The 26,304-nt window shown below is 54.5% G+C and overlaps 1 protein-coding gene and 1 non-coding gene across 8 annotated transcripts; one reads left to right on the top strand and one right to left on the bottom strand.

The window, feature by feature from the left end:
• The first annotated feature begins 871 nt into the window (after positions 1–871).
• On the top strand, positions 872–13,240 carry LOC102147584 (uncharacterized). 4 transcript variants are annotated; one of them, XR_011422465.1, is made up of 6 exons: positions 872–1,050; positions 1,930–1,984; positions 3,275–3,434; positions 4,506–4,782; positions 5,106–5,242; positions 10,148–13,240. It is a non-coding gene; the product is annotated as an uncharacterized protein (transcript). The 4 variants fall into 4 exon arrangements; XR_011422463.1 differs by having other exon boundaries at positions 899–1,050; positions 1,930–2,347; XR_011422464.1 differs by having other exon boundaries at positions 905–1,050; positions 1,930–2,092.
• A 2,099-nt stretch (positions 13,241–15,339) lies between these two features.
• Positions 15,340–19,668, bottom strand: LOC100067532 (kallikrein-4). Of its 4 annotated transcripts, none has more exons than XM_070224768.1 (7): positions 19,368–19,422; positions 18,717–18,788; positions 18,176–18,413; positions 17,231–17,387; positions 16,607–16,857; positions 16,384–16,520; positions 15,340–15,783 (listed from the first exon to the last, which is right to left on the bottom strand). In XM_070224768.1, the coding sequence occupies exons 4-7, from the start codon at positions 17,371–17,373 to the stop codon at positions 15,631–15,633; spliced, it is 684 nt and encodes a 227-aa protein (XP_070080869.1). In that variant the 5' UTR covers positions 17,374–17,387; positions 18,176–18,413; positions 18,717–18,788; positions 19,368–19,422; the 3' UTR covers positions 15,340–15,630. The 4 variants fall into 4 exon arrangements, with proteins under 4 accessions (XP_070080869.1, XP_070080870.1, XP_023506036.1 ...); XM_070224769.1 differs by having other exon boundaries at positions 17,231–17,405; XM_023650268.2 differs by lacking the exon at positions 18,176–18,413 and having other exon boundaries at positions 19,368–19,668.
• Between the last annotated feature and the right edge of the window lie 6,636 nt (positions 19,669–26,304).

Genomic DNA, 26,304 nt, shown 5'->3' on the forward strand with positions numbered 1-26,304 from the left:
GTGAAGAATATGTAGGCAGAGCGGGGCGTAGCAAGGAGACAGAGGGTGAGGAAAAGGACCCTGTTCTCTGGGTTCCTGTACTCTTCTCCCAGTGGCACAAGACAGACAGATCTGGGGAGGTGAGGAGTGTGTGCCGCGCTCTCAGCCTCGCCACGGCCCTCTTGAATGTGTCAGTTTCAGTTGCGGTCCCTCCCTCCCTTCCCCACACTGGGTGCTGTCTGAAGCCCACTGCCAAACCTGGTGTGACGGCAGGGCTCAGAGTCCCGAAGGAATGTGGCTGCGAGTGGGAACTCCTGGGTTCTGGACTGGGGGACGTGGAGGTTTGGGAGCCCAGACTCCGGGATCTTGGGGGAGGTAGAGGGTGAGAGTCTGGACTCCTGCATTTGAGTGGGTCCTGGGAGAGGGTCCCAGACTGCTGTATCCTGAGGAGGCAAGCGCTGCAGCCTGGGGCTAGAACAGCGTGTGTGTGAGCGCGCGTCTGTGTGTGTGTTTGCGCGCGCGTGTTGGAACGCTTCTGTATCTGAGAGGTAGGAGCAGGGACTATCGGTTCCAGGCTGATAAGAGGTAGTAACTGGACGTCCAGGTTCCCCGACAGCGTGGGGACTCAAGGTTGCCCACTATGGTCTTTCCAACTACTATGCACGCTCCGCGGGGATCCACGCACCTGCTCAGCTCCCCGCGGATTCAGACAGGCCAGCACAAACTGCGCAAGCGCAATGGCTCCATACACCTGCGCACCCTGTAGCGCATGCTCTGATGTCTGCGCTGTTAGCCTCATCCTGCCCCGCCATGACGTCATGTCGTCGCGACTAGCCACGCCCACAGCCTCACGACACGTGCGCGCCTTGGCGCTGCCCCTGTCTGCGCCCTTGTGGGCGTGGCGTGCGTGCCGTCTGACGTAGGCACGTGCCAGGTGAGGCGCCCGGAAGTGCTGCACTGGGCGCGGGGGTAGCGGGGTGCTGGAGACCGACGAAACGACCGCCGGGGCTTCGGGACGGAGGGGACAGTGGCCTGAACGTGTGGTCTGCTGTAGGTCCTCCGCGCTGCCCAGTGAGTCTCCTCCACGTGTTGCGTTTTTGCCAAGGCCAGCGTGATCGCGGCCACAGCTTGTAACGAGGAGCCCCCGGGCGCCTGATGGACACCGGGGTGTGTGCAGGCGTGGAGGGCGGGGCAGCGACTGCCGTGCGGTCAGAGCCGAGAGGGGGTTCCCAGGGATGAGAGAGGGATGTGGCGGGGTCAGGAGCGGGATGGGCTTGGGTTTGGATTTCGTTGGTCCAGGGAAAACGCCGGAGATAGGGTTAGGTGATGGAGTAGGAAGAGCAGTCAGAATCGGGGGTGGAGTTGTGGTTGTGGTTGGAACTGGGAACAGGGCTGAGTAGAGTTGGATTGGCCTGGCCTGGATGATGTGGGGGCTGTTGTGGGAGGGCATGGTCCGGGGTTTGGTTTGATTTGGGATGGGAAGTACATGGGAGTTGAATCGGGAATGGTAGTAGTCTTGGAGATTAGGATCGGCTTGTGTGGGGATGGGAGGATGGGTTTGGGTTTGTGTTGCTTTTGAATGGGGAGGCTGTGGGGTTGTCTTGGGTTAGGTTAAGTTGGGTGGGTTCACTTGCCTTGGCTTGGAGTTGTGTGGCATTATGGTTGGTTGGGTTGAGTTTAGTGGGTTGAATTGTTCTAGATGCTGGTTGATGTTGGGGAAGGGGATTAGGATGGGAATGAGGAACTGGATGCAGGGATTCTTGACGAATCCTGAGGCACACTTGTCCCCACAGGGTGACGCTGGAGAACCTGGTCTGTGTGTGTATGTGGGGGAGAGGGGGTTCAGACCACTGACTGAATAGATTCCTTTGCCTCATTCCTTATGGGCTTAACTTGTGAGTGTCTGTGACCACTGTGTCTCGCTCACTGGGAGCTTCTCCTGTTCCTCAGCCGGGAGACGGGGAAGATCTGATCAACGGCTTGACATGGCGGGTGCTGGACCCACGTGAGCTGCTCTGGTTTTACTGAAAAAACTGAGATACCCAACTTATTGGAAACCTAGTATCTTATGCATTCAGGCTATTTCATTCCTTCCATAGCCTTGGGGGTGGAGGTGAGGCATGTCCACATCCTGGAATCATGGGCAGGGCCTTGGCCAACATCCGGGTGCTGGTAGGGCAGGGGTGGGACCCTGGGGGTGTGAGACCGTTTAAAGGCTCCCCAGGGAGGCTCCCCAGCTCCGAGCTCACTGCCTGCTCACCACGTGGTTCCTGGCCCTGTGCCTGGCTGTGTCCCTGGGATGGACTAATGAGTATCAGGAGATGCAGGAGTGGAGCGGCCCTGAGTCTCATGCTGGTCTCACCTCCCCGTAAGTCCTTCCCCTCTCAGCTGGCACCCCAGCCTCATGCCACGCAGCCCACCATCCACCCTAGACCAGTGTACCAGGCTCTTTTCTATCTCTCCCATCCCCAGCCCAAAACATTCTGCCGCTCTCCACGCTGTCACATTCCTCACTCCCACACTGGGTCCCTGCTTCCTCCCAGTTACTCCCAGAACATTCTCCTTTACCAGACAGGCAGAGCCTGGGCCATCTCTGTGTTTCTCTTTGGGGTTCTCCAGTTCTTCCAAGGACGCGCCTCCTCCCTGGACCCTGGGACCCTGATCATCCCCTCCTGCCTCCTAGTTCTCTGGGGCCCAGTGCTCTGGCTCCTGAGCCCCCAAGTCCTTCCATGCCTCGGTGACGTTTCCCATCCAGCAGTCAGTTCTCAACCCTGTCCCTTAAACATTGAGTCCTCCTCATGACCCTAAAACCCCACCCCAGGCATAGATGATTTCTCAGCCTGAGACTCCTTAAAACGCCCCAAATCCTTCTCCTTCCAGCCAATGGCGCTCTCCCTTGGGGTCATTAACACTGGTTTCTAGAACCCCTTCCCCCTCTCTGAACCCACACCTCCCCCACAGCTGCCTGTCCCCCAGACCAGGGCCCCAAATCACCGACCCCCACCCTCGATGCCTGCCCCAGTGCTGTCCTATCATCTCCTATCCTGATCCCTGGGGTCAGCTCTGCTGTCAGCATCAAGTCTCCCCACCCAGGACCAGCCGCCCACCCCCCAATCCCAGGGACGGCTCCAGAATTCCGGGTCCTTCCCAACACCCCTTGCCCATGTCCCCAGACCCCCAGCCTGGTCCTCTGCCCCAGTGTTCCCCCAACCCCACAGCACAGCTCCCTCTCCTAGCCCAGTCCCCTGGCTCCATAGGCAACACCCACCCGCCTGACCCAGCATCCCCTCTATAGATGTCGTGGGCCTCGTCCAGTCCCGGGTCATAGGAGACTGGGAGTGTGAGAAGCGTCCGAGACCCTGGCAGGTGGCTGTGTACCGTCACACTGACTTCCAGTGCGGGGGTGTCCTGGTGCATCCCCAGTGGGTGCTCACAGCCGCCCACTGCAAGAGCGAGTGAGTAGGATCAGGGGGTCTGGCGGGGGGAGCGTCTGTGCTCCCACAGGAATGGTCAGCCAGGGCCGTTCTCCTGGGATAACCTCAGGGGAGGCTGGGGGCTGAGGGAGAGAAGGATGGCACTGGTCCAGGGCCCATGGAGAGAGGCAGGGCTGGGACTGGACGACCCCAGGGAAGCCCTGCCATGGCTGCCTGGTCTCTCTGTGTCTCCCCGTGCAACTGTCTCTCTGTCTTCCTGTGTCTCCCTCTGTCCTGTCTCTGTGTCTCTCAGTAACTGACTTTGTTGTGTGTCTCTCTGTGTGACTTTGATCTGTCTCTGTCTCCCCCTCTCTTCTGTCTCTCCCTGTCTCCGTCCATCTCTGGGTCTCTCAGCTGCCATCCCTGTCACTGTGCGTCTCACCCTCCATCTCTCTGCCTCACTCCCCCTCTCCCATCACTGCTGAGCACGCTCACCCCCAGGATGGGACTGGGGGGGACCCCCAGAGAAAAGGAAGGGATCATGCCCAGCAGGTGGGATATGGGGGTGCTTCTCACGCTGCCCAGCCCCTCCCTCCAGGGCGTCGTTCATCCAGGGGGACACAGGGAAGGGCTGGTTTCAGCTGGCACTGGGTGGGGGCAATGGAGGAAGGTGGAAGGAGAAGGAGAAAGGGAGAAGGTGCTGGGGAGGGAGGGGACGCTGGCCTTGGGGGGGCCAGGCCACCCAGCTGCTGGGGAACCAGCCCCACAGCCCCAGCTGCCGCTGAGCCGCCTCAGGCCTCCCCTCCTCCCCTGCCCCACCTCCTGCCCCCCCCACTCTGACTCCCCCTCCCTGGCCTCCTCTTCTCTGTTTCTCACTTGTTCTTTTTTATTCTTTTTCTGTCTGTATTTTTAACATTGTCACATCCCTTTATTTTCTCACTCACTGTCTGTTTTTTCTGTGACTCTGTATCTTTCTGGCTCGCTCTCTCTGTCTCTCTGTGTCTCTGTTTCTCTTTCTTGCTTTGGACCCTCCCCCAGGCTCCCCGGCCCCATCTCCCTTCCCCCATCCCCCCCTCATTCCCTCCGTCCCCCTCTCTCCCCGGCGATGACCAGGTCTGGCTGGGGTGCTGTGACTCGTTTGAGGATAAAGACACAGTCCAGTTCCTCCAGGTCAGTGACAGCTTCCCACACCCTGACTTCAAGCTGAGCCTCCTGAAGCAGAACATCTTCATCCCAGGAGACGACTGCAGCCAGGACCTCATGCTGCTCCGCCTGGTGCAGCCCACTCGGCTCACAGCCGCCGTGCAGGTCCTGGCCCTGCCCGCCCAGGAACCCGCACTGTGGAGCCTCTGCTGTGCCTCTCGCTGAAGCGGGACTGGATCAGATAAGTGTATGTTGGGGGCCAGACCTGCAGCCTGGAGCCCAGACTCCTGGGTCTGAGGGAGGAGGGGCTGGGGCCTGGACCACTGGGTCTGAGGGAGGAGGGGTTGGGGGCCTGGAGTCCTGGGTCTGAGGGAGGAGGGGCTGGGGCCTGGACTCCTGGGTCTGAGGGAGGAGGGGCTGGGGGTTGCACTCCTGGGTCTGAGGGAGGAGGGGCTGGGCCTGGACTCCTGGGTCTGAGGGAGGAGGGGCTGGGCCTGGACTCCCGGGTCTGAGGGAGGAGGGCTGGGGACACATGGGTCGGCCACAGCACTTTATCTCCCTGGTTCATAGTGATGTACCCAGATGAACTTCCGTGTATGGACCTCACACTCCTGTCTAATGATGTGTGTGCCAAAAGCTCCCTCGAGATGGTGACAGAGTTCCTGTCGTGTGCTGGGCCCTTGGAGGTTGGCAAGGAAACCTGCGTGGTGAGCAGCCTCTCTCCTTGTGTGTCAGGAGGTGAGGGAGCTGTGGGGGCGGGAGGAGAGAGAGCAGAGCCAGGGAGGTGGCTGGTGTGATGAGAGGGGTGACCTCGTGTGGAAGGTGAGGCTGGGCAGACACCTGCGGCAGGTGAGGGTGAGCCGCGTGCTGTCTGGGGGAAGAGCAGAGGGAACAGCAGAGGCCCCGAGGGATGTGGGCCTGGTGTGTGTGAGGACCAGTGAGGCCAGTGTGGGTGGAGCCCAGCGAGCAGGGGAGAGGGCGGGAGGTGACAGCTCAGGGAAGAAAGGGCCGGTCCTGCGGGGCCTCCTTGGGGCCAGGGGAGGACTTTGCTCTTCCTCTGAGGGACCCAGGAGGGGTGGGTGGTGCTGAGCAGGAGCAGGACAGGGTCTGGGTTGGGTGTTCACAGGCCTCTCTGGCGTCCTTGTGGGGTGAGTGTGCAGGGGTGAGGAGAGGCAGCGGGCCTGGTAGGGTGTGAAGATGAGGCTGAGCAGGGTGGTGGCAGAGACGAGGGGAGATGGGGTCCACTCTGGATACCTCGAAAGGGAGCCCACAGAACTCGCTGACCGAGTGTCAGTGGGAGTGAGAGGCGGCGAGGACTAAGGATGATCCTGAGCTTTGGCCTGAGTGTCAGCTGAGCAGCCCCAAGGAGATGTTCACACCCCCCACCACACACACACACACACACACACACACACACACACACACTCACCAAGTCCTACTTGAGCCCAGCATTTCCCACCCAACCAGCTCCTTCTCCTCCCCCTGGTTCCTCCGTCCACCAGCAGCTCTCCCTCTGGTCCCTCCCTCCACGCTCGTCCCTCCTGCCCCCTGACTCTCACTGACGTCCCTGCTTTCTGTCCCATCCTCCCAGCCCCAGATCAGGCCTTGTTCCCACCTGGACCCTCACCCCAGCCTTCTTCACACGCTCTCGGCCCTCAGTCTCTCTGTCCAGTCCGTCCCCACCTGGCCCAGGGGGTCATTCTAATCTCAGAACTGGCCTTGCCCCTCCTCTGCTCACCCACCTTCCATGGCTCCCCAGTGCCCCGGGGAGAGGAGGGTGTCATCAGAGAAAACTTCCTGGGAGGGATGACAGCGGAGATGAGCCCTGAGGGAGGAAGTGTCCCAGAGATGGATCCTGTTCCTCCTCCCCCTGACCCGTCTGCAGGGACCATCCATGGGCAGAACCTGGACCCTGCATCCCATCCCCAGTGCCCAGGACGTGAGCCGCTCTCCCTTCCCTTGAAATCCCTGCCTACCTTCTCTGGGAGTGGTCTCTGGAGACAGCCGTCTCTTTCCCCATAGCTGGGGACTCGCCATGTATGATCTGTGAGGCCAGGTCTGAAAGCTGGGATCCCACACGCAGACCCCGGGTCCCCACTGACTCTTCTCGCTCTGTCTGCCCGCCTTGTGCAGTAGGGTGGCCCAGGGAGTGTGCTGGTCTGCAACGGGGTCTTTCTAGGAAACTATGCAACTGGGCCAGCCCCTAGATACCCCTTCTGTGAGCACAATCAAGTGCCCTACAGAAAACGCTGGAAACACTGGAAGGCTGCCTCTGGGGAGTGGATTGTGGGGACGAGCGGGAACACATGAGTTATTCGTTGAGGGTGTGAGTCAAAGCCTGAACATGTGAATGTGAACGGCGTGGAGGGGCCCGTCATGGAATGCTCACTGAGAGGTCCGTGAACTCGGGAATAAGGTTAACTCAGCCCTCGGCCCCTGAGGTCCAAAGGAGAGAATGAAGGGGGAAGTGAGACAGAAAGACACAGACGTAGAATGAGAGATACCAGGCAGAGAGCAGAGGAAGCTGAAGACAGCACAGCGCAGACCTGCAGAAACAAAGAGACGGAAGAGTGTGAAAGAGACCAAGACACTTGCAAGGGGGACAGAGAGAACAGGGAGGGCAGAGGGAGCCGTTGGGGAGCATCTGCGGCCTCTGGTTTGGGTCAGGTCCCCTCCCTGGGTCCATGGTCCCTGCTCCTGCTCCAGGAACCCTGTACGGGGCTGTGATCAGGCTGCCCGTGACACCCCACCCAGTGTGCCTGCTGTCCCCAGGCTAGGGATGCTCATAAGGCCCCCGGAGCCCCCACAGGAAGAGGCAGGCCGTCAGCCCCGCCCCGGACTCTGGAGCTGGCAGGTCGGGTGCTCTCTGCCTCCCACACCCGCTTTGTCCCAGCCTGGCTCTGAGGTCCCTGAAGGTCCCCTCTGCCGTCCTCTCCCCAACGCCCCCTCATTCTGTGCTGTCTCTCCGCCTCTCCCTCTCTGCCTACCCCTGCCGTTCTGTCTCCGTGGTCTCTGCCTCTCGGTCTCTGTGTCTGTCTCTGTCTGTCTGTCTGTCTCTCTGCCTCTCTGAGTCTCTATCCTTCCTCCGTCCACACTCATTTTTAACACCTGGCATGGACATCCTCCACATGCCCCTCCTCAAGGCTCAGTCTCTGTAGCTGCCCCTCTCCTGCCTGTCACTCTTGCTGCCCCACTTTCTTCCCTGAGTCTCCGGCCCCCTAAGTTCTAGGGCTGTCCTCTGAGATCTCAGAGCCAAGAGGGAGCATCCTGTTCCACGGCCCCTCCCTGCCCAGTATCTTCCGCGGGACCAAAGAAACAGACAAAGGGAAGAGTGGACATTCTTTGGGTCACAGTCCCCAAATTAGCCTGCGTTTCCGTGCTCATCTCCCGTGCGAACGTGAGGGCCACAGTTCTGTAACCTCCAGACCTGCATTCTGGGGGCTCTTATTCTCTGGCACGGGTATATGAGTGTGAGCTAGTGTGTGTGAGCATGTGCTCGTGTGTGCCCAGTGGTATCAGTTTTTGGCTTATGTTACGCCTAGATTCCCGTGTTCTTTTTCCAAAAGTTGTCTTGAAGTATGTTTTTTACAAATATTTGTTCTTCTTTTTTGAGGAAGATCAGCCCTGAGCTAACTACTGCCAATCCTCCTCTTTTTGCTGAGGAAGACTGGCCCTGAGCTAACATCCGTGCTCATCTTCCTCTACTTTATATGTGGGACACCTGCCACAGCGTGGCTTGCCAAGCACTGCCATGTCCTCACCTGGGACCCGAACCAGCAAACCCCAGGCCATCAAAGCAGAACGTGCGCACTTAACCGGTGCGCCACCAGGCCGTCCCCTAAATATTTGTTCTCTTCATTGCTTTGACTTCATTTATTCCTTCCCTCTCATGGATTCCAATGATATATATGTTATCTTTGCTGATCTTTTGTATCTGTCATTTCCACTCAAATATACTTAAAACATTTTTTTTTTAAAGATTTTATTTTTTCCTTTTTCTCCCCAAAGCCCCCCGGTACATAGTTGTATATTGTTTGTTGTGGGTCCTTCTGGTTGTGGTATGTGGGACGCTGCCTCAGCGTGATCTGATGAGCAGCGCCATGTCCGCGCTCAGGATTTGAACCAACGAGACACTGGGCCGCCTGCAGCGGAGCGTGTGAACTTAACCACTCAGACACGGGGCTGGCCCCCTCAAATATACTTTTAAAACATCTTTTTCGGGGCTGGCCCCATGGCCGAGTGGTTCATGCACTCCACTTTGGTGGCTCAGGGTTTCGCCGGTTCGGATCCTGGGCACGGACATGGCACCACTTGTTAGGCCACACTGAGGCAGCGTCCCACATGCCACAACTAGAAAGACCCACAACTAAAATATACAACTATGTACTGGGGGGGATTAAAAGCAGAAAAAGAAAAAAGGAAGATTGGCAACAGTTGTTAGCTCAGGTGCCAATCTTTACCAAAAAAAATAATAATTCTGTTGCTGCCCAGCCTTAATAAAAGAGAATGAAAAAGAGATTGCAAAGGAAGGGCCAAGGGTAAGTAAAGTTAAACTTCTTGAGAAATCTGACCTATTTACCCTGAAGTTGCACGAGTGACGGAGTGATTCTGTCTCAAGAAACATATAAAGCCAAGAGGCTGTCTGAAGCCCCTGTGCTCGGGGACGGTGGCATTGCGAATGGGCTGCATGGCCAGGAGGTGGCAGGGCAGGAGAAGTTGGAAAGCTGCCTAAAGCTGTGGTTAAGAGGGTGTCCTGGTGCTGTCACCCACCAGCTGTGTGTCTTAGGTGCCCTTCCGCTGAAGCAAACCTGAGATTTGGCTTCTTGTGAAAGATACGCTTGTGAGGGGCCGGCCTTGTGGCCGAGTGGTTAAGTTCACACACTCTGCTTTGGTGGCCCAGGGTTTCACTGGTTCAGATCCTGGGCCTGGACATGGCACCGCTCATCAGGCCATGCTGAGGCCGCGTCCCACATAACACAACCAGAAGGACCTACAACTAGAATATATAACTATGTACTGGGCGGCTTTGGGGAGAGGAAGAAGAAAAAGAAGAAAAAAAAAGAAGATTGGCAACAGATGTTAGCTCACGTGCCAATCTTTAAAAAAAAATATGTTATTACAATAGAGAGGCAGAGTAGGTAGCTCAAGAGAAGGATGCAATGTCGCCGAGCAAGGATACAGGGTGTTCTTGGCTTGAGTCCGCTCCAGCCTGAGCCCCGGGGAGCCCTGGAGGAGTTGCACGCCCGGGTTGTTTCCACCTTGAAGAAGGGGGCTCTGCTTTTGTTCCCCAGGGCCCATCCGTCAGCCACTGGCCCCCTTCAAGGGGGTGGGCGTCATCTCCTGGGGAGGGGCCACCACCAGCAGCACTACCGCGTGGACCCGGGATTGCGTCTTAGGCAGTCTGGGCCTCAGTTTCCCGAACTCGCAGATGGGGGATAATACCACTGTATTTCATCCGGTCTCCGACTTCCTTTTTAACATCTATGAAACTGGATGTGTTTGAGTTCAATAGCACGTTGTAGTTTCACTGGAAGCATTCTCTCCCTTAGTGGGGCCGGATGGGGTGGGCTGCTTCTCACAATGCTGTCTCACACCTCTTTTATTCCTCACAGCCCACCCCCTGACGGCCTCATCCTCGTCTCCATTCTCATCTGGATTGCAGCCCCATCTCAATTCCATCCTCAAGCCCAACTGCATCTTCAGTTCCAGCTGCAGACCCATTCCCAGTCCAGGCCCGCTCTCCAACTTTGTGCCAAACTCCTTTTCACAGCCAAAGAAAAGCGCCCTGCTTTTCTATTCAGGCCCCGCCCCCAAGATGAAGCGCCGCCCCCGAAATGAAGCCCCGCCCCTGAGATGCTGCTCTGCCTCCGGTCCTGCCCCACCCAGGAAGGCCCCGCCCTGAGTCAGGCCACGCCCCCAGCCCTGCCCTCGCAGCAAATGGCAGTGTGCACCCCTTGGGGATGCAACGGGAACCCCACAGTGGAGTCGTTCTTCCTGCAAACGGCCATCTGCCAGGGCTGGCAGGGCGGGCTGCTCTCCGTGCCATTAATGATGAGACTTTTCCCAGCGTCCGCCTGGACTCCTGGAGGCGAAGTCAGAGCTCAAAGGGGAGGAATCAGGGCTCTGGGGCGGGGCCAGAGCTCAAGGGGCGGGATGAGGACCAAGGAAGCTTCAGGAGGGTGAAGCAGGGCCGGAAGCTCCGGTCAAGAGAATGACCAGCGGGGACCCCTCTTCTGGACCTCGCCCCCTCCACACTTCATCTCTCCGCACCCTCAGACACGTAGTTTCGAAACTCACCCCACTGCGCACATCATGTCACATTCACACCTTTCCCTCTTCCAGACCGGTCCTGGCGCCCAGGCAGGAGTCGTGGGAAGTCTCCCAGTCCACCGAGTCCTCAGGTGAGGCCGGGCGCATTGGCCAGGTCGGCCCACCCTCCCTCTCACTCCCTTCTCCCACTGTCTCCCAGGAGATCTCTGGGCAGGGAAAGGGCACCTCATCCTCGGCTCCGAGATTTTGGCCCTGAGACATGGAGCCTAGGGACGTAGAGAACGGGAGTGCGACACAGCCAGGAGGAGATGATAAAGAGTCAACAACAGGAAGTGGCAGCAGTGGGAAGATGGAGTGACGGTGACAAAAAGAAAAATCAGAAAAACACGGAGTAAAACTCGGAAACATGGACACTAGGGGGGAGAGGGAGAGAGAGAAAGCAAAAGCGTCCAAGCTAGGCAGAACCAGGTGATGGCGACACAGCTTGAGAGGAGAGCATGCGGGATGCTGAGTCTGGAGGGTACAGAGACAGAGAGGGACAGAGGGAGAGATACGAGCCAGAGAGAGACAGACTCAGAGACTCACAGACGGAGACACAGACGTCAGACACCCAGAAGGTGAGATGGGGGGCAGAGAGGCAGGACACAGCCACACGCTTTCACTCACTCATGTGGCCCATCTGGCCTGGGCTGAGCTGCCATCTGCCACCAGTTCTTGGAGCCACACGGAGCTCCACGCGGAGTTATAAGCATCTCTTTGCCGGGCTGTCCCACCCCTAGGGCTGGTGGCCACATGCCTTAGCGGTCAGACAGTGCAATCTTTCGGTCCACGCCCCTCCGCCTACCACCTCCAGATCCGGGTGCCCAGAGCAGGGGTTGGGGCCAGGCACTGAGGGACTTCTGGCCCAGAACCCCAGGCTGCCCTCACCTCCAGCTAACACCCCATTCTTGATTCCTGGAGGTCTCCCCATCTCAGTGTCTCCTTTGCGTTAGGTTTATTCTCTGACACAGTGGCTCATTTATATTCATCCATTCTTCTTTTCTAATATCATCGTTTAAAGCTATAAATCTGTTGCTTTCCACAAGTTTTGCTGTGTAATATATATATATATATATTTTATCATTCAACTCTCAACATTTTAAAATTTCCATTAGGAGTTTTTCCAATATGATTTAATTTTCATCGTGAATTATTTAGAGAGGTGGTTGTGTTTTAACTTCTGCGTGTGTGGATATTCTGTCAATGTGCTCACTGAATTTTAATTTTCTTGCATCGTGGTTGGAGAATGTGACTATGACACGGAATCCTTTTTATGATACATAACTGTGTTGAAATCTCACACTTTTTGTGTGTGGTTTTTTTCCCCAAATCCCCCCAGTACATAGTTGTATATTCTAGTTGTGAGTGCCTCTGGTTGTGGCATGGAGACGCCGCCTCAGCGTGGCTTGAGAGCGGTGCCACATCCATGCCCACGATCCGAACCAGTGAAACCCTGGGCCACCGAAGCGGAGTGCACGAACTTAACCACTCAGCCACAGCACCAGCCCCATTTTTTTTTTGTTTAAATCTCACATTTTTAATGGGTGAATCAGTCCATTTGCCCCTGTAGTCTTACCAGTTTTTATATTAAGTACTATGAAGCTATTTTATTAGGAATATTCAGGTTTAGAATTGTTATATTTGTTATAAAGAACTTTTTATTGTTTTGTAGCAATCCACTATGTCTAATAATGGTTTCAGTGCGAATGCCTTATTTGACTGACATTAGTAAACCTACGGTACTTTTCTAAGGGGTAATATTTCTTTTCTTTTCATCCCTGCTTTCAACTTTTCTATGAGCTTTTAGTGTGTCTTTTGTAAACAGCATATAACAGTCTTTTAAGTTGTAATCTGGGGGCTTGCCCCATGGCTGAGTGGTTAAGTTCACGTGCTCCGCTTTGGGCGCCCAGGGTTCAGCAGTTCGGATCCCGGGCGTGGACCTACACACTGCTCATCAGGCCATGCTGTGGTGGCATCCCACATGGAAGAACTAGAATGACTTACAACTATGTACTGGGGCTTTGGGGAGAAAACAAAAAGAGGAAGATTGGCAACAGATGTTAGCTCAGGGCCAATCTTCCTCACCAAAAAGCATACTAAAAAAAAAAATTCTAATCTGAGTTTTAACCACTTGCATTTATTGTTATTATTGATATATTTAGCACTATTGATATTATCTTACTTTTAAATTACTATTTATCCTGCTTTTTCCATGCATCCTAGCTTTTCTGGGTTATTTGATTTAGTGGGATTTTTCCCCCCTTATTTTATTTTTCTCTTTCTGCTTGTTTGGAATTTATTTCCCTATTTCTATTCTTTAGTGTTACTCTTGCTATTTTATCATGTTGTGTTTTCCTTATCATGTAATTCACAATATTTTCTAATTTCCGTTATGATTTCTTGTTTGAGCTGTGGTTTATTTAGAAGCATATTTTAAAAGCGAGAACACATGGGGCTTTTCTGGTTATCATTTTGTCACGATTTCTAGCTTAATCACAATCTGGTCAGACAACATCCTGTGCATATTGTAACTTTGAACTTGGTTGCGACTTGCTTCGTAGCTCAGTTTTCGTAAGGGCTGTGTGAAGTTTTTTATCGAGGGGTCATTTTTTATGAGGCAGACACAGTGTGGTGTGCAGGTTTCAAGTGTCCCCTTCGGGAGTTCTGACAGATGCATGCCCCCACGTAGTCCCTCACTCCTGTCAAGTTACAGAACATTTCCGCCACCTCAGGAAGTTCTCTCGTGTCACTTCCAAGTCTGTCTCCACAGCCACCCATCTCTTCCTGTCCCAGTAACCAGGCAACCTAGATTAGTTTTGCCTGTGCTCGAATTTCCTCTATAAATGGAATCGTACAGTGTACAGTAATGCATTACTTAACGACGGGGATAATTCTGAGAAACGCGTCACTAGGCGATTTCGTCGTTGTGCAAACATCACAGAGTGTTCTTCCACAAACCTAGATGGTATAGCCTACTGCACACCTAGGCTCTTTGGTGCTGATCTCATGGGACCAGCATCGGATATGTGGCCTGTCATTCACCGAAACATCACCCTGGGGCGCATGAGTGTATAATAGCTTGTGTCTGGCTTCCGTCACTCAGCACAATGCCTGTGAGATGCTCCTATGTTGTCGTGCACATCAGGAGTTCACTTCTTCTTATTACGGAGGAGCATTCTGTTATGTGGATATATCATGGTTGGTCCACTCACCCTTTCCTGGACATTTGGGTTGTTTCCAGTTTGGCTGCTGTGGATGAAGCTACTTTGAACATCCTTAGCAAGTCTATTTTTTTTTCATTGCTCTGTTATAAATACCTAGGAGTGGACTTGCTGGTCATGGGGTAGACGTATGTTTATCTTTCTAAGAAATTGCCACACTATTTCCCGAAGCGGTTGTACCATTTTACACTCCCTGCAGCAAGGTATGAGAGCTGCAGCTGCTCGACGTATTAGCCAACACTCGGTGCCGTCATCCTTTTGATTTTAGCCATTCTGGTAGACGTGTGTTTCAGAAAGATTGCATATTCTTCAGATGCTGGGTGCAATGTGCTACATATGACCATTAAGTGAAGTTTGTCAATCCTGTTGTTCAAATCATCTATGTCCTTATTCTTTTTTTTTTTCCCCTGAGGAAGATTTGCCCTGGGCTAACATCTGTGCCAGTCTTCCTCTATTTTGAATGTGGGTCACTGCCACAGCATGGCCACCAAGGAGTGGTGTAGGTCCATGCCCAGGAACCGAACCCAGGCCACCAAAGGGAGTGCACTGAACTTAACCGCTAGGCCACAGGGCCGGCCCCTCCTTATTCATTTTCATCTTGTGTGTTCTGCCATTTGCGAAGAGGCATCTTAAAATCCTCTTCTGTGAACGGGGATTTGTCTATTTCCCTTTCAGTTATTTCATCCCTTATTTTTGAATATTTTTGAATATCCCTTATATTTTGAAGATAAGAGGTACATAAAAATGTGAATATCTTCTTACGAGTAGATTCATAAATAATATATTTATGAATGTATTCTTGAATATTAGTTCTTACCAGTATATTCTTATTAATATAATTTATCGATGAAGAGCATAATAACAATTCCTCGTGTTCTTGGGCCCTCAGTCTCCCCCATCTCTGCCCCTTGCTCTCCCTCTCTCTCACCCACAGCAGCTCTCGTCATGATCCTTCCCACCATTCTCCAGCTACAGCAGCAGGGTCCTGAGGCAGATATAAATTAAAAATTCTTGAAATGCCTTTAAGAAGACGAAACCAAAATTGGTCAACTAAACCCCATTAATTTGCCCTTGTCCGACTTGCCTTTTCAGAAATTGGACAACGTGCACAGAATCCATTTCTCTTAACCTCCTTGGTATGTCTCCTTCCTTTGGGACCCTGGGGCCCTTCTGGTCAAGACTCCCAGTTCCCAGATGGGGAAACCGAGGCCCAAGGAAGAAAAGCTATTTGCTGGAGTCCTTTGAATGGGAATGGAAGCAAGGAGGACAGTTCGAACGGAGCCCGTGCTTCCTTAGACTTTATTTCTGGACTTAGGGGAAGGAACAAAAAAAGGTGAAAAACCAACTTTCTCTACCACTGGCAAGGCTGGTCAACACTGTGCCACCAGGGGGCGCTGTGGACAGGAAAAGACTTGGTGGGATTGGATTCCTGGGGCTGAGCGAGGAGGGGGCTGGGGGTCTAGACTCCAGGGTCTGATGGAGAAAGGCACTACGAACTCAGGTTCCTGAATTCCTTCAGCTGCATATATTCGGGCGTTCAGTTTCAGGGGTCCCAGCCTCAGGAGTTAACTGGCCTGGATGGTTTTCTGGATCCAGTCCGTGAACTTGCAGAGGTTGGTGTAGACGCCTGGAACGTAGGGTTGGCCACACTGGGCTTGTCCGAAAGACACGAGGCCCTGCAGGTACCCGTTGCAGACCACGGGGCCCCCAGAGTCACCCTGTTGTTGGAGAGGGAATCCAAAACACGAGAGGTGGAGAGAGATGTGAGTTGAGAGAGGAACCAAAGGAGACGGAGAGACAATGACAGAAAAAAAACCTCAAAAAAGATAGCAACACACCCCTTAGGGGTTCCATTCCACAGCCCTGACCCCACCTGATTCTGCTCCTCTCGGTCCTAACAGCTGGCCGGTTCTCTGGGTTTGCTGTTCTGTCTCTGTTTGTGTCTCTCCTCTGTCTGCCCCTCTGGATTGTTTCTCTGTCTCATCGACTTCCAGACTCTCTGTGCCTCTCTACGTCTCTTTTTAGATTCTGTTTTTTTCCTATTTCTCTTTGCATTTCATCTCTGTGAGTCTGTCTGTCTCTCCGGGTGTATTCCTCTCTCTGTCTCTCTGTGTTCCCGCCTCCCTGTGTCTATTTCTGTTTCTGTCTTTCTCGGCTCCTCTTTATTCCTGTGTCTCTCTGTTCCTCCCCATCTCTCTCGCATTGTCGCTATCCCCCCGTGTCTCTGTTTCTCACTGCATGTCCCCTCGTGTCGCTGTCACCTTCCCTTCTCCGTCTGTCCCTGGGTCTCCCCGCTCTCCCCTTCCCCCATCTCTCACTTTGCAGGAGTCCTTTTGGTCCTGTCCTCCGCCAGCGCAGAACATGCTGGGGTGGTACAAGGCGTCATAGTGCGCACTGCAGCTCTCATTCGACACCACCGAGATATTCACGCACTGGAGCACGTTGGGCTGGCTGCCTGGGACGCAGAGCTCCGGGTCAGCCCCTCTGGCTGGGCGCAGAACCCTTCAGGGAGGGCAGACACACTCACCCTCCTCAGCTCACCGTTCTTCAGCAGACCCCAGCCCGAGACGAGGCAAGAATCCCCAGGGGTGGGGCACTGGGAGGCGATGCTGATGTTGCGGATGGTGGCCGACTGGATCACCGATTCTTTCAACTTGATGAGCATGAGGTCGTTGGCTAAAAAGGGCTTGTTGTACTCTGGGTGCTGTATGGAGAGGTTGGCGTCCATCATGCAGCTGCCTTCTTCGTGGTTGTCCTTAAGGCTGTGCAGGCCGAGCCCGATGGTGTAGGAGCTGAGGGCCACGGGGGGACGAGTTGGTTTTGTAGCAATTACACCTTTATCTCCTTTCTGGCCCTCAACCACACCCCATCCTCCTTGCTAACAGCTCCTCGCCATGATCTCAAATCCTTGCTCACTGTCAATAATCCAGGGGCAAGGACGTGCCTTCATTTGCTAGTGACGCAGCAGCTGAGCTGGGATTTCAACCCAGGACTCGGAGTCTTTCCAAAGCAACAGCCTCCACCTCCCTCGCAGAGCCTTCCTTCACGGCGATTTGCACATTAGCACCCGGAGGCTGAGCCTGATGTTAGGGGCCCTCCCCTCACCTAACGTAACATCCAGGTCCCCCCAGGCCCCGCCCCCACCCCATGCTGCCCCGCACTCACTTCTGAAAACAGTGCGCGGCCGACAGCACCCATTGCGGGTGCACCAGGACGCCCCCGCAGAAGAACTCCTCTTCCGTGAACAGTGCGGCCTGCCAGGGCTGCGAGTAAGGGCTGCAGTCTTCGCCGTTTATGATCCGGCCCATGGAGGCCAGGCATCCTGGGGGCGGAGTCAGGGCTGGGGGCGGGCTCAGGGTGGAACCGGGGCTCCTGGGGGCGTGGCCACAATGCAGGGGCGTGGTTGGGGCTTCGTGGACAGTCAGGGCTGGGAGGTGGGCTCCGGGTGGAGCCAGGCTTTTGGGGGCGGGGTTATGGTGTAGGGGCGTGGTCAGCGCTTCTTGGACAGAGACAGGACTGGGAGACGGGCTCAGGGTGGAACCAAAGCTTCTGGGGGTGGAGTCTCGGTTCAGGGGGGCGTGGCCCAGGCTAGCGGGGAAGGCTCAGGAGGCGGGACTAAGGCTCCTGGGGGGGCGTCACAGCACAGGGGGCCTGACCAGGGCATGGTGCGGGGGCGTGGCCAGGGCCCTAGGGGTGGAGTCTGGGATCCTGACGGCAGAGACCGGGTGTTTAGTGCTGGTATCCGGAATGGGGAGGCGGGCTCAGGGGATGAGGCCAGATCTCCTGGGGGCGGGTCAGGTTCCTTGGGGTGGGTTGGGACACAGGAGGCGGAGATCAGGGTACAGGAGATAGGGTCACTTGTCAGGGGGAGCGTGAGCTTTGGGTCTGTCACCCACCTCCGGGACCCACGTGCCATGTCTCTCTCTCTCTCTCTCTCTCTCACACACACACACAAGCAGCATGCCAGGCTCATGATCGTTGGGGCCACAGTCCCCCAGCACAAGCAGACCCCTTCACACAGGGTGGCAGAGGCAAGGGTGACACAGCCGGCTGCTCAAGGGGACAGTGTCGCTCCCTGTGGCCCTCAGAGTCGCGTCTTCCCCGGCTCACCTCCTCCGCAGTCGCACCTGCTACAAGCGGGCTCACACAGAGACCCCAGACATCGTCCCAGGACGTGAGTCCCCGAGGGGCCCTGGAAGCAGGCACAGATTCCCAGCAATGGGTGACTCTCCTAGAAGCACCGTCTCCCTTTGAGCGGCACCCTGGGGTTCCCACGTCCTCACAGCGTCCTCACACCAGTTGTCACTCCGCCAGATGCTCAGAGGCACAGACTGTCAGCGTCGTTCACCTAGTAATGCACCGACTCTCACAGTCGGTGATCGTGCACAGGTACGACCACATGCCCCGTCACACTGTGTCACACAGAGAGGCGTACAAAGCCACACAAACACACAGGACACAGGTGGCACACATGCAAGCTCCATGTGATACAAGGAATCACACATGTGCGACTGGAGAGCAACTGCCACACAGTGCAGTCACACACGCAGCTTTAGTCACAGCCGGGAGGACACTGAGTCACGCCTGCACAGTAACAAACACTGTGCCCTCAGGCACAGACAGTCACACACACACACACACACTCAGATACCTGTGACACTGAGGAGTAGGCACCCCAGGAACCAGCCCCAGGGGGTTCCTGCTGTGGTCATCCTGTCGGCACCTGGGCATGAGGGTCATCTCAGGTGAGTCTGGGGGTCCTATAGCCCTTGTCTCTCCATCTGTCTCTTTCTCCCTCCCTCCCTGTCCCCCTGGGATATTATCGGGCAGACAAGGACCTATACCAACCCCCACCCCCACCCCAACATACACATTATAGAGGCTAGGGTCCTAGCCCAGAGATCCAGAACTTAGAGAGATGCAGAGACCAAGAGAGGAAAAAAGAGGGGAGAGAGAAGTAGAAAGAGAGAGAACAAGGTGGGGAGGAAGCGACAGGGAAAGTGTCTCTCCATCTGTAAATGGGGAGAGGTGGGAGGATGGAGACATGGCCCCTCGGGGATGGAGGGAAGATGGAGACAGGGCAGCTGAGAGAGACAAACAGAGAGTCAGAGTCCTGGAGAGAGAGATTCAGAGAAAGGGAGACTAGGGGAGACAGAGAATTGGAGAGATGCTCCTAACTAGAGAGAGACTGAGAGGCTTCTGGAGAGGAGATACAACATCCAGAGGCTGAGAGGCATAGTGACGTGGAGCTGGAGGGAGAGTCGCTCTGGGGGCAGTGGGTGGGGACCACCGGGATGCTCACCTGGCTGCCTCTGGCCTCCTGGATGCTGCGCCCGGCTGAGCTCCCGCCTGCTGCCTCCTACCGGGTCCCCGTGGGGCTTATAAGCATCCCCAGCTGGGCCGGCCTGCCCCCAGGGACACATTCCTCGGGTCAGGTGCTGGGAGCTTCCAGCTCAGCGCTCAGGCTGCCTCGGGGCCAGGGGGCCAGAGGGGCTGGGAGGGGCTGGGAGCAGGGACCCAGCGGGAGACCCTGGGCTCACTCCCCTTCTGTCTTGGTTCTTGGTTCTCTCTCAGCTTCCCCTCTCTCGCGCGCTCTCTCTCTCTCTCTCTCCCCCCTCCCCCTCCCTCCCTCCCTCCATCTTTCTCCTCTCTCTCCCTCTGTATTTCTTCTCTGTCTTTCTCTCCATCTTTCTTTCTCTCTCTCTCCCTCCATCTTTCTCTTTCCATCTTTCTTTCTTCTCTCTCTCTTTCCATCTTTCTCTTCTCTCTCCATCTTTCTCTCTCTCCCTTTATCTTTCTCTCTCTCTCCATCGTTCTCTCTCTCTGCCTCCATCTTTCTCCTCTCTCTTTCTCCTCTCTCTTTTTCTCCCTGTCTCTTTCTCTCTCCATCTTTCTTTCTCTCTCTCTCCATCTTTCTCCCCTCTCTCTCCCTCCATCTTTATCCTCTCTCTCTCCATCGTTCTCCCTCTCTCTTCGTCTCATTTTTCTCTCTCTCATTCAATCTCTCATTCTCGCTACCCCCCCCCCCACACACACACACTGTGCTTCCCCACCAAACTTTCCTGGCCTCAAATCCTGCATCGCCTTCAGCCTTGGAACCTCGGGTAGGTGGCTGCACCCCTGTGGGCCTCCACTTCCCCCTCCATAAAATCTGGATAGCCTTCGTTCCTCTCTCCCAAAATACATCCGAAGAGATAACACGGGGAGGCACCTTGATGCAATGTCAGGCGTGTGGGGGGCGCCCGGTCCTTGGGAGCATGACCAAGTCTTCACTAGCAAAAAGCAGTCGTATACTGGCCGTACCCCGAGCTCTGCTGTCCACCCTCGACACACAGGAAGGAACAAGCAAATTCTGGCGCTCCTGGGGCTCCCATCCTAGTTGGGGAGGCAGACAAACAGAAAAACTACGGAACAAGCAAATATCTGGTAGTCATGCGTGTGCAGAGAACTCGGGTGATGTAGAGAGTGACCGGGACTGGGGGTGGGGTGACCATAGATAAGGTGGGGGTCCGGGAGTCTCAAAGGAGGGGACATTTTGGCTGAGAGCCATCATGCCCGCGAGCCTTGCAGGAAAAAGAGAGAACTCAGTGTGCGTGAGGCAGAGCGAGGAGGGGGGCCAGGGAAGATCCTGCAGGATTCACACGCCAGGAAGAGGAATTTGCTTTTACTTTAAGTGCAATGGCTTTTAAGCACAGGGTAGGGAGGGGGACAGGATCTTATTGACTTTTAAAAAACATCCCCTAGTGGAGAATGATTGTAGGGGGCGAGATGGAGGCAGGGAGACCAGCGGAGGCGGCCACAGCCCAGTGGGAGAGGCTGTGGTCCAGGGAGGAGGGAAATGAATGGGCACAGGGCTCGTTTTGGGGGTGGAGTCGAGGTCCAGACTGCTTGATGGGTGGAAATCAGGGGAGGGAGGGGGGAGGGAGGCAAGGGGGGCGCGAGGCTTGGTCTGTTGATGGCCCCTTTGGGGCCCCGTTTGTGGAGACAGAGCAAGGCGGCATGGAGACACCTGTGAGGAGCCAGGTGGTCGGATGCAGGATGTGGAGGGCCAGGGAGAGGTCAGCGCAGGTGAGAAACCTCAGCGAGTCACCGGGGGGAGGCGGTGTTTAAGGCCATGGGGCCGGTGAGATCATCTGAGCAGCAGGTGTGGATGGCGCTGATGAGGGGTTGTGTGGACAGAAGATGAGATGAGGGGCTGTGGGGACAGGTGATGTGATGATGAAGCATGAGTGTCTGCGCCTCTCTCTGTCTCTCTCGGGCCTCATCCCTGTCTCTCTGGCCTGTTCCTGTCTCTCTCACTCTCTCTGATTTCTCTGTCTCCAGCTCTTTCTCGGTGTCTGTCTGTTCTCTGGCTCTGAGTCCATCTGTCTGCCTGTGTTCAGTCTCCTGGTGGCACAGACCACCCCTCCACCCCCCCACACACACCCCTGCCCTGTTCCCGGGACCAGCTGCTCTGACCACAAGGACGGAGGAGGCCAGGGGCGTGGGGGCTGCGGGATGGGCTCCGGTCTCACAGCCGCCCAGACGTGACTAAGGTCTGGACGGTGGGAGGAGGCTGGTTGGGGCCGGTGTTGGGGGGCAGGGCTGGGCAGCCGGAAGGAGGGAGAAGGGAGTGGCGTGGCGTCCCTCTGACCCTGTTCTGTGGCCTCTCCTGTGTCCTGTCCTGCCTGAGGCCAGGCAGACGGGACCCAGTTATCTGGGGATGGGTCCAGGACAGAGCTGTGGGGGAGTCACACCGTGGAGATGCTTCCAGCCTGGCCGGTGGGAATGGTTTGGGGTATGGCTCCTGGAATGGGACTCCAGCGTGAGAACCCAGGCTGGGGTTGGGGGTGGAGGGAGGCAGAGATGGAGAGAGACAGATGTGAACGAGGAGGCTGGGGCCAGAGATAGAGAAATAAAGTCACAGAATGATGTAGATAGAGACAGAGAGAGATGGAGGCAGAGACAGGGAGACAGAGAGGAACAGAGACACAGGGGAGAAAACAGGGAGAAGAGATAAGGACAGAGAGAGACAAGAGACACAGAGAGATGAGAGACACAGAGAGATATAGAGACAAGACAAAGAAAGACAGACGCAGAGAGACAAGAGACAGAGATACAGAGAGACAAGGGACAAAGAGAAACAGAGACACAGAGACATGAGACTTAGAGACAAAGAGAGACAGAGATGGAGAGGCACAGAGACTGACAGGAAGAAGAGATAAAGACAGAGAAAAACAGAGATAGAGACGCAGAATGAGACAGAGACAGATCAAGACACAGAGGGAGACAGAGATAGAGACAGAATAGAGAAGGACAGAGAGATGGGCACAGACAGGGGCAGAGACGGAGAGACAAGGACAAAGAAAGATTATTAAGCATTCCGGAAGTCACTTTAAAAATGGTGACAAAACATAGTTTTAATTTCCCACAACTTGACCCAAACCCAGCCCCCAGGCCCCCCTCTTGATAAGTGGCACCCCACTCACGGCTCCCCTTTGAGTCTTCTCTCAGCCACGCCGGCCCATCTGCAGGTCCTTTGGGTGGCGCCTCCCCAACAGAATTCACACCTAGCCGGGTCTCCCCCCCTCCACCCCGCCCCCCCGGTCCAGCCTCTCCCTCCTCCACTTCGTCCCCCTCAGTCTGCTTCCCAGAGGGATGTGGCTTCTGTGAATGGCTCCAAGCCCCCTCCTGGCCTCCCTCCTCCTCTAGGCCGCCCCGTGGTCTGTTCCATGCGCCTCCAACACTCTTCCCCTCACTCTCTCCCTCGACGACGCCCACCCCCCCTTTTAGCTCAGCTCAAATGCCATGGCCTCAGTGACATTCAGGGCTGCCCCTCTCCTGGGGGTGTTGGGTGTGTTTGTTTTCCTCTCACAGCATCCTTCACGTTTCTTCACCTTGGTACAACTGGAACCCACGTTATTGTTTGGGTGTTTATTTTTCTAACATCTGCCACTCTCAGGAGCCTGGGAGCTCCTCGGGGACAGGCCCCTGTCTGTCCTGGTCACCGCTGAGAACTCGCTGCCTCTCGTGGGGAAGGCATCCTGTACGTATGCGCTGAACGGATGGATAGAGAGAGAAAGACAGACACGGGGACACAGAGACAGACGGACAGACAGAAAGAGAGAGCAGGAGACGAAGACATGGAGAGAGAAGAATCATAACAAACAACAATAATAGCTTACGCTTAATAATAGCTCTCTCTCCACTGTGACAGGAGCAAGGAACTTATTAACGTGGTTAATTAATTAATGATGTTGAATTAATGATACTTGTGTCAAGAGGTTACTGTGGCCCTATTTTAAGTGCTTGGTAGGTTTTAACTCAGTTTTTCATCACAGCAACACTATGAAGTAGATGCTCTTATTAGCTTTATTTTACAGATGAGGAAACTGAGGCACAGAGAGGTCAAGTCGTCCACCCAAGGTCACGGAAAGACTGAAGCTGGAAGAGATGGAGATGGACAAACAGACAGAGATGGACAGATAAAGGGCAGGAGAGAGTTGGAAACATAGTGAAAGGGGAGGCCTTAAAGATAAGTACTCACTGAAACAGACATACATCTCAGGAGCTAGGGATCATAATTAAAAAATAATAAAAGATCGAACGGTTATATATTACTCACTTTTACTAGGTGCCATCACAACCGCTTTATGCATGTTGACTAGTTTTAATCCTCATAACCGTGTGAGCTACTCATTATTATGCCAAATTTTATGCAAGAGGAAATAGAGCCACAGAGAGGTCAATCAACTTAACCAAGGTCACACAGCAAAGTGGCCGTGAATCGGGGCTCCTGGCTCCAGAGACCACATCTTGAGCTCTCTGCTATGCCACCTCCCTCCTGCAAGTCAAGAAACAGAAGCTGAAGCAGAGGGACAGCTGCGCCATCTCTGGGGGAACATAGGTCATGGGCGCCCAGGATGCACCTGGGTCCATTGCTCTTCACCTGAGCCGTCTGCCCTCCCCCCCACCTGCAGGTACCATGCAGCCTCGGCCACAGACGACACGGAGCGTTGCTGAGGAGGGGATGATGTGAGGCCGCCCCCAGCCCGGGGCGTCCACTCTGACTGCACGACAGGAAGAGCGAGCCCCTCCTCCCTCCCACCCCCCGGGGGTGGATGAACCCAAGAGAGCGTCATAAATCTCCCAGGCGCAGTGGAACGAGGCCGCCTGCTTAGGAATGTCATCCTCCCCAAGCCCCAGGGTGGCTCGGCCACGTTTTAGCGGGAATGTCCAGCGCGGCCGCTAGAGAACTGGCCTGTGGAAGTCCAGAAACGCCTGTGCGCTGCGGGTAACACCGCGCCCCGTCTCACTCAACACCTAAAGCTACACCGGGACGGACTGTATGACCCAGAGAGAGGTGTTTTCCTCCCTTATTAGGGGCAACCGAGGATTCAGTAGGAAAAGCCCCATAAAGCCTGATGTGGGCGTCTCCCCTCCCGGGGCTCCTGTCCCAGGGGAGAGAGGCCAGCCCCGCGTGGGGCATCCCGGGGTCCACCCAGAACGGGAGGATGGAGAGGGGGGGCCTTGGGGAGGGTTTACGGGAGAGAGACGGTTGGAGCCCGCTCCAGGCTGGGGAGCCACGGAGGACGTGGTCTGACCACAGGCAAGATGGGCGGTGGCCGTGGGGACTACGGTGGGGGCATCTCCCAGCCTGTCTGCAGCAATGGGGTCTGGGGGACTCAGCAAATGTCAGAGGAGCAGGAGTTAAGACAGCAGCCCCCATGGACCAAAGGCTTGGACATTGCCCCATTTTTCTAGCACCAACTAAGCCCAGTTATCTGTCATCACTCCTCGGAGGAAGATGGGGGACCCCCGAAATGACAGGGACATTCCCGTGAGGCGGATTGAGACCTGCACCATCCCATACAGCAGCCACCAGCCACGGGGCACTTGAAACGTCGCAAGTGTGACCAAGGAACCGGCTTCTAAATTTTACTTAATTGAAACTAATTTCAATGCAAACACTGTCACTCGATCCCGTTATTGGAAAAGTTTTAAGTACGTTTGGGACGATCTGCGTCCGTGAATCCACTCTTTCAACTTTGGGTTTTATAGACTCTAACTAGAGATCAAGTATTTCCGACGGAAATTTCCCCTTCGAATGGAGACGCTGCTGTGGGTGTGAAATAGTCGCTGGATTTTCAAGAGTTGGTCTAAAAACAGAATGCAAACTCTCTTCTGGGTAATTTTAGATGGGTTCCCTGCTGGAATGATCATAATTTGGATATATTGGGTTAAAATAAAATATACTGCTAAAATTAAAATTTTACTTGTTTCTTTTTCCTTTTTTTTAACCTATTCCAGTGTCTTTTATTTATTGATTTATATTTAAAAATTTTGAGGTAACATTGGTTTATAACATTGTATAAATTTCAGGTGTACATCATTGTATTTCGATTTCTGTAAAGATTACATCATGTTCACCACCCAGAGACTAATTACCATCCATCACCACACACAGGTGCCTAATCAGCCCTTTCTCCTCCCCCCACCCCCTCCCCTTCTGGTAAACACCAATCCAGTCTCTGTATCTGTGTGTCTGTTTGTTGTTGATTTGTCTTACGCGTACAAGTGAAATCATACAGTATTTGTCTTTCTCTGTCTGACTTATTTCACTCAGCATAACACCCTCGAGGTCCACCCATGTTGTCACAAATGGCCAGATTTCATCATTTTTTATGGCAGAGTAGTATTCCATTGTGTATATATACCACATCTTCTTTATTCATTCGTCCCTTGGTGGGCACCTAGGTTGCTTCCAAGTCTGGCTATTGTGAATAATACTGCAGTGAACATAGGGGTGCAAGTATCTTTATGCATTTGTGTTTTCATGTTCTTTGGATGAATACCCAGCAGCGGGATAGCTGGATCATATGGTAGATCTATTCTTAATTTTCTGAGGAAACTCCATACTGCTTTCCATAGTGGCTGCACCAGTTTGCACTCCCACCAGCAGTGTAAGAGGGTTCCCGTCTCTTCACATCCTCTCCAACACTGGTTGTTTCTTGTCTTTTTAATAGTAGCCATTCTGGTGGGTGTGAGGTGATATTTTATCTCTTTTTCCTTTTTTAATGCTATTACCAAAAAATTTAAAATTACTTATGCAGCTCACATTATATTTTGATTGGACAGTGCTGATCTGGAGGAATTAGGAGTCAAAGATTAACAAAACAAAAAAGCTTAAGCGATATTGTGTCTTTAGTGGAAACTGCCGGAATCACTTTGCAAACTGGTTGGGGGCTGGAGGAGACACC

Source organism: Equus caballus, chromosome 10 (assembly GCF_041296265.1).
Source record: "Equus caballus isolate H_3958 breed thoroughbred chromosome 10, TB-T2T, whole genome shotgun sequence".
NCBI classification, from domain to species: Eukaryota; Metazoa; Chordata; class Mammalia; order Perissodactyla; family Equidae; genus Equus; species Equus caballus.